At 44.8% G+C, this 7,496-nt stretch overlaps 1 protein-coding gene across 1 annotated transcript; it reads right to left on the bottom strand.

Moving 5' to 3' along the window:
• Positions 1 to 614: 614 nt before the first annotated feature.
• On the bottom strand, positions 615 to 5,068 carry PCYB_053070 (histone acetyltransferase; the record flags this gene model as incomplete). The annotated part of the gene is made up of 3 exons (XM_004221188.1): positions 615 to 671; positions 967 to 4,566; positions 4,784 to 5,068. 3 exons carry the CDS (start codon positions 5,066 to 5,068, stop codon positions 615 to 617), a joined length of 3,942 nt encoding a protein of 1,313 aa, XP_004221236.1.
• Between the last annotated feature and the right edge of the window lie 2,428 nt (positions 5,069 to 7,496).

The following is a 7,496-nucleotide window of genomic DNA, read 5'->3' as shown; positions in this document are numbered from 1 at the left end:
TTTTTTTTTTTTTCGTTGCCTGGGTGAACCGCTACCGCCTTGCATACGTCTCGTTAGATGCCCACACCATTTGATGCGTGTACGTTGGGCATTTATCTCCTCCGCATTGCACTCCCCATGAGCACCACCGTGTGTGCGTGTGTGGGTAAGTTACGCAAATGGGTGAAAACACTCAGGCCAAAATGAACCCCTAAATGAAATTTTTTCCCATGATGCTTGTCTCGTCATCTTCCCTTTTTTTACATCGGGTATGTCCTTTTCACGGTATGCACGTGTCACTACAGTGGGTAGAGAGACCTCAATTTTTTGATCGTCCTGCGTGTTGCGAGTGGAGAGGAGGGGGAAAAAGAAAAAAGTTGAGTTGAGCAAATGGGAGTGTTGCTTCTCCAATTTGGAAGTTCAATGGTGGAGTCGCCATGCGGGAACGACGAGTATGGATGTGTCAAAGGGGTACCCAACCCAACAGCAGAGGCTGCACCATTGGCAGTCGCCCCCGCCATGCTAAACGTCACATCCGTCATGCTAAACGTCACATCTGTCATGCTAAACGTCACATCTGTCATGCTAAACGTCACATCCGACATGCTAAATGCCTCTCCCCCATCCATCGCTACTCACCTGTAGTAGACTTTGCACTGCTTTTTCCAAAGTTTGTAAAGCTCTTCCTTCACCTGAAGCAGGGGGAAAAAAAAAAAAGGGGCCATGTGCACGTAATGGGTGTTGCTGCCTGGTTCGCTCTTTCATGTGTGCGTATCGCTCCTGGTGCGCAAATATGAAAATGAGATGGTGATGGCAGCGGCATGGTGATGGCAGCGGCGTGGCAATAACCGCTGCATGGTCATGACCACCGCATGGTAATAACCGCCTCAAGGTAATAACCGCCTCAAGGTAATAACCGCCGCACGGTCACGACCACCGCGTGCCGCGCGTGTCGCGCGTGTCGCGCGCGCCCCCTCTCCGCATTACGTAGTCCTGGAAGACGTCGCTCGCCATGCAGTTCATATTCTTATTAATCAAATTCCCGATGTAATCATTCTTAATTCGTTTCTTAATCTTGATGCGCACATCTTTGCACAAGTCGGAGGACTCGAAATGTTCCATAGAATTGACGCAGTCAGGACTTTCGTTCTTCTTCTCCTTCTTCCTAACACCCGAGGTTTTGTCTTCCCCAATATCAGCATAGCACGGGGCAGGGTGTGGTAAAACACCAGCCAACAATAAAGTCTCAATCATCCTAGTAATCTGTTTATGTGTCTCTTTGCATACTTTCATAAATTTTTTTTTATCCAATTCGGCATACTCCTTGTCAATATTTTTTGTTTTCAAATAATCACTTGGGTAGAGAATAGTGGGGCTCAGAATTCTCAAATCGATACACATTTTAATCGTGATGATATCCCTCAACTGGGTGAACGAAACGGCTGGATCCTCTACAGTAATTTCTTTCACATTTGAGTTGACTATAGATAGGTGATAAATTTTTTCTAGCACTTTCATTCCTAGTCCTTTACTCTGCATCGGTGGGAAAATTAAAAATTGGGAAATCCGGTTTCGATCAAATTGGAAGGTAAAAAAGGTGTAGGTCGTCGCCAATCCGAATAGGTAAAAATAGTACAGGCTTTGCTTTTTATCCGTGTCCTTATTTTTGTCCACATTTTTGTCCACACTTTTGTCCACACTTTTGTCCACATTTTTGTCCATATTTTGATCTTTATTTTTGTCCATATTTTTATCCTTATCTTTATCCCTATCTTTCTCTTTACTTTTATCTTTACCTTTTTTCCTTTTTTTTTCTCCGTCTTGCTCATCTGTTACGCCCTTCACCATTTCCTCCTCCTTGAGGTGTATTTCTTTCCTCCTTTCCGCCACGGACCCTTTCCTCCCTTTTGTTTTCTTCTCTCCCTTCACGTCGGTTGCTGCTGTGAAATTTTCTACTGCCCCTATGGTCGCCTCACCCACTCCTTTCTCCAAATCGGAGTACAAATAAATGACATCGTAATTATTGTGGAATGAGTAATACTCCTCCTCGTCCTTACCTCGTACATCCTTCATGGTGTTTTCAATCGCTTTAATGACAATCTCACTCGTAAGGACGTACTCGTTTGGGTCAAACATCGATTCCATGTGTTCAACGTTGTAACTCTCTTGAATTTTTTCTCCTTCTTTACTGCTACCCTTTGCGTTTTTTTTCTTCTTTTTCTCATCCTGGCTTTCCTTCTTCACCATTACTTCGTGTTGCTCCCTCCCTCCCCTTTGCTCATCATTCGCTTTTTCACTTTCACACGATGCGACAGGGTGAACCTCTCGCTTACACTCGTATGTCTGCTCTTCTGGGTTCCCTTCACCCCCCCCTCCTGCGCCTTCTTCTCTGCCTTCTTCTCTGCCTTCTCCTCCTACGCCTTCTCCTCCTTCGCCTTCTTCTCCTCCTCCTTCATCCCCTACTTCCTCCCCTCCTCCTTGACCTTTCTTCCTTTTCTTAACTTCCTTCTTTTCCTTCACCCCAGCTGTTGCTCCTCTCTTAAGCTTCTTCTTATTCCCAGCCTCTACCTCCTTCCCGGTTGGGAGACACCCTTCCTTGTTATTCGTTGCAACACTTGGGGGGGGCACAGGGTCTAACTTGATACTTGGAATAATGCTAACATTAGAGGTTCTGTTTTTAAGAAGCTGCACGTTTAAATTCTCGATGAATTTATTTTCTGTGAACTTTTTCTCCTCATCATGCTTGAACACTATGTATGGCAATATGACGCTCCACCGATAATCGTACTCAATGTTTGATGCACTTTCGATGAACCAGTGATAGAACCACTCGACCTTTCTGTGGAGAAGCTCAAAGTTGTTCTTAACTGTGTAGTCGTACTTGGCCCCAAGGAGTTCATCTCTAACGTTTTTTTTCTTCCTGCTGTTTGTTTCTTTCTCATGGGGTGCGTTCTCGATGGGGGGCTCTATCGGTTGGTTGGGAGCACCACCCTTATTTGCTGACACTCGCTGGTTCGGTGAACCCGTTTTTTTTGGAGGGCTCCCTTTCTTTGGAGGGCTCCCTTTCTTTGGAGAGCTCCCTTTCATTGGAGAGCTCCCTTTCATTGGAGAGTTCCCTTTCATTGGAGGGCTCCCTTTCATTGGAGAACTCGAATCGGGAGCCGCCGCCGAATTGAGAGCCGCTTCCGACTCGGCGGCTACACCTGGCTGGTTCGGTGCGCTCCCCTCGTCCGCCTCTCCTGCCTCCGGCCCCCCCGACCCAGCCGCAGTTACAGCAACGGTTCCCAGCGAGGACCCTCCCGAACAGTTCTGCCTCTCCATCTTTTTCCCAGCGGAGGTCTTCTCATTCTGGGTGTCACCCCTAGCGATGAGGCTGTTTCTCCTCTTGGCCCTCACGACACGCAAATAGTGTCGGTAAAGCTTAGACATGTCCCTCTCGGTAACATATTTCGTGAGGTTCTTTTTTGCCTTCTTCGATTCGACGAGGGAGTTATCATTATCACAACCAGCGCTACCAATTTCAGTGCTCGTGGGGAGCACCTCCTTTGCCTTCTTTTCTTTTTTTATCTTTTCCTTGTGCGATATGGACTCTTCGTTGCTTCCTGTGCACGAGGCAACGAAGAACGTCTTCGAGTTCCTTTTCTTCCTGGTGGTGATTTCTTTATTTAATTCGTTAGACATCGTGCTACTCCCACAGTTATCATCATTCGTGATGTAATTTGACGTGTCAGCTTCGTTCCCTTCACCCTTCTTGTCATCCTCACATGGCTCATTTGAAAATCCCCCCTTTATGTTATGTTGGTAACTAGGATTTACGGATGTGTTGTTAATTTCTCCTCCTTTGGTACTGGTCTTATTCTCACTCTTTGTCTCCTTAACTGGGTTCCCCTTTTTTTGTTTACTCCTGTCATTTTTGGGGGGGCCACAGGGTTGATCCTTACAAAGGGTCATCTCACTTTGAACCGCGTTAGTACTTCCATGTTGAACCGTGTTAGCACTTCCATGTTGAACCGTGATAGTACTTCCATGCTGAACCACGTTAGTACTTCCATTCTGAACCACGTTAGTACCTCCATTCTGATAGACACCCCCGTCTTGGCCTCCCAGTTTCTCCTCCTCTTCTTCCTCTTCTTCCTCCTCTTCCTCCTCCTCCTCCTCCTCCCCGTAAATACAGTCCACACTTTCTAATTTAAAATATTTCGAAGAAAACCCACACTTCCTTATTTGCAAATAAATATCATCACTGAGTCTTTTTTCGTAAATGATAACCCCTGGAGGTTTGTAAATTTTTTCTTGAGTTAGTGCATCACTTTGGTTGGTACTGCTCGCTTTGGCCTTCTCCTTCCCTTTGCTTTGTTCATTTCGTTCCACCCCTTCGTTTCTTCTGAGAATCCTTAGAAATTCCTCCTCTGTCTCGATGAACCCACCAGGGTAAGGAGTCGTAATGTACAAGCTTTGCAAAAGCATCAACATGATGTAGTTTGAATTTTCATACTGGTCACATATGGACCCGCTTAATTTCATGAACACTTCGTAACTGTCACAGGTGTAGTAGAAGTCTATTTTGAGACTGTCGAACCCGATGACCTAAAGGGGGGAAAGAAGCACCGTGTGGGGAGAAGCACCGTGTGGGGAGAGGCACCCTGTAGGGAGAGGCACCCTGCTGGGAGAAGCACCCTGTAGGGAGAAACGCCCTGTAGGGAGAAGCCCACTGTAGGGAGAGGCACAGTGGGAAGTGCTGCCCCAAATGGGCCCACATAAGTAAACACATATATTTACATATACACACGCTCGCCTCGCCCACCTGCTCGCTGTCACTAAAGAAGTGGTGAGTGAACAACGGCTTGAATGAGTACGTGTTATTAAAATAATCTCGACTCGAAATGCATGGGTGAAAAGTTATCGAATTTATGGCATTAATTTTGGGAATGCAAGTGTACGTATTTATTGAGGGAAAAAAATTTAAAGATAAATTCTGCAAATCAGTGGCACAGTTTTTTATACAACTGTAATACTCCCTGTCGATTTCTTCATTTTTACTTTCCTCAGCACTAGCTATAGATGATTTGTTGCTACACTTGGGCTTCATCTTAACTGAGTTGTTTATGTGTGTTGTTGGGCAAAAAAAGGGTGACCCTTTCGGTAGCTCTGCTTGGGGGGGGGTACCTTGTTCGCTTATATACATAGCTCCTGTGTGCAAGTGCACACACGTACGCTCATGCGCATGGGTCCACACAACTGTGGTTATACAAATGGGTGTGAAAATATGCACACATATGTAGATATAATTATGTACATATAAATATATACACATAAATATATACATATACACATATATATATGTATGTATATGCAAATGCACAGTGGCTGCCCTCGAAGCTTATGTTAGCTCTCCACATCCGCACACGGACTGCATCCCTTTAAGAACACTGCACCATGTGGACGAAGGAAAGAAAAACGAAAGGCGTCTCTCCCCGTTGGATTGTGCAAATCGAGAAGGGAAATGCCAAATGGATTTTTATTCCCTTTTTGTAAGATAAAGGAAAGCACTACGTATCACGAGGGTAACTTAAAAACAGAGTTGATCATATACACGTTCCATAAATTGCCGCTACCCCGTTCTGCTCCTTTCCTTCCTTTTTTTTTTTTACATCGCTAGAGAAATCAAAAGGGCGGATTACACTAAATCGCATTAACAGCTGCTACTGAGACATACGCACTCTCCCACATGCGTGCACATCATTTGTTGAGGGTTAGCGCGGGTAGCAAAAATCTCACTGGTGTACAAGCGGTACGCATTATTCTTTAGAGGAATAGCAAAACACTCCTGGGTCATTTACAGGTGGCTAACTGTAGTGATGTACGGAACGGGGGAGAGAAAATGCACATGCATATGCATACACAAAAAATACACACATACAAACATACACATATGCGCGTACAATCGGCTAGTCGTCACATACGACAAGACTCACTTTCGAGCAAATGCGATTTTACCGTCAATCTATGCGATATCGGCGCGGAGAACAACACACTTGTACACCTACACTTGGATCCTTTGCAACACTTTCTTGCTTTTCAAAATTTGTATCACTAAAAATTGTGTGTGTTTAACTATGTTCGTCGCAGTAGCAAAGGCGATGGTATTTTCTTCCCTTATGCATGCCTCCTTATATTCATTTTTGCGAGCACAGCACAAACTGCTTGCTTTTGAACAAAATACACCTGACACTGTCGCAATTGGAACTGCTGTTCATCATACGCACTGAAATAATAATGCAAACTGTTTCCCGACTGATGGCTTGATGCTACAGAACAAGAAAAGAGCATGCGTCGAACTCGGGCTCCCGTGAAAACGCTTACACACACATACAACGTATAGCATACGGATGTGCAAACAAATACGCGTACAACAAATGGAGGAAAAAAAAAACATGTACTCACATTACATATGTGTACAGTGCTTAACCGTGTCACACATACCAAGTACGCATGCGCAGCTGTATAAAACAAACGCTCACGCAGAACTACGCGTATGCACATGCCTAAGCATATATATCGGTAGGCACATGCCGGGGGGATATTTTGCAGCACAAAAATGTGATGACGCAGATTTATGAAATTGTGGTGCATGGAGCGAGTATGGCAAATGAAACTTCATGCGCAATGCCTCGCAGGGCAAAATGAAAAGCGAATTTTTAAGAGCGGTAAGGCGAGAAATGGGGAAAAAATAAAATAGCAAAACAGGCGAACAGGCAAAGCGTCGAATGTCACCTGGGGCTACGGCTTCCTCTGCGTGACAAAGAAAGTAGTAGCGCCCCTTTCCAAATGTTCCTCAACGTAAGGGCGCATTTTTTACGTTCGCGCAATTTACGAGTAAAGAACGGGGTTTTGCCAAAAGGTGAACAAACTGCGGCCAATGCGATAAACACGCCAATGGGGTGAATTTCGGCAAAGGTAAGCAAAGCGCAGCACAGCGAAGCGTCGCAAACCAAAGAAAACCAAACCAAAGAAAGCCAAACCAAAGAAAGCCAAACCAAAGAAAACCAAATCAAAGAAAACCAAACCAAAGAAAACCAAATCAAAGGAAACCAAACCAAAGCAAACGCGTAATTTAGCTCACAATGAAGCCGCGCATGTCGGCATTTCAAAAAAGGGTTATGTTCGGGTAAACATATGCATGTTCGTATGGGCGTATGCTTTAACTGCGGTTGGTAAGTCCCCCTTCTTAGCGGAGTGTGCTTTCCTTCGCGCAATGCGCTACCCTACTCGCACACGCCGCACCAACAGTTGCATAATTTTACACCAAGGCGTTTCTCCCCCAGGGGGATGACACTTGTGCAAAATCAGCACGATTTTATAAACATTCCTACACATTTTTTTTAAGCATGAGAATGAGCATAAATGTGAAGCGGTTTAGCGTTCGTGGAAAATTACGCAAACAGGACAAACACTTTGAAAAATAAGAAGTTGTGTTTTTCTAGCCATAACAATTTTGTGCAACTTTTTTTTTTTCA

The sequence above is a fragment of the Plasmodium cynomolgi genome, chromosome 5 (genome assembly GCF_000321355.1).
Source record: "Plasmodium cynomolgi strain B DNA, chromosome 5, whole genome shotgun sequence".
NCBI classification, from domain to species: Eukaryota; Apicomplexa; class Aconoidasida; order Haemosporida; family Plasmodiidae; genus Plasmodium; species Plasmodium cynomolgi.
This window is presented reverse-complemented; position numbering and strand designations above follow the sequence as displayed.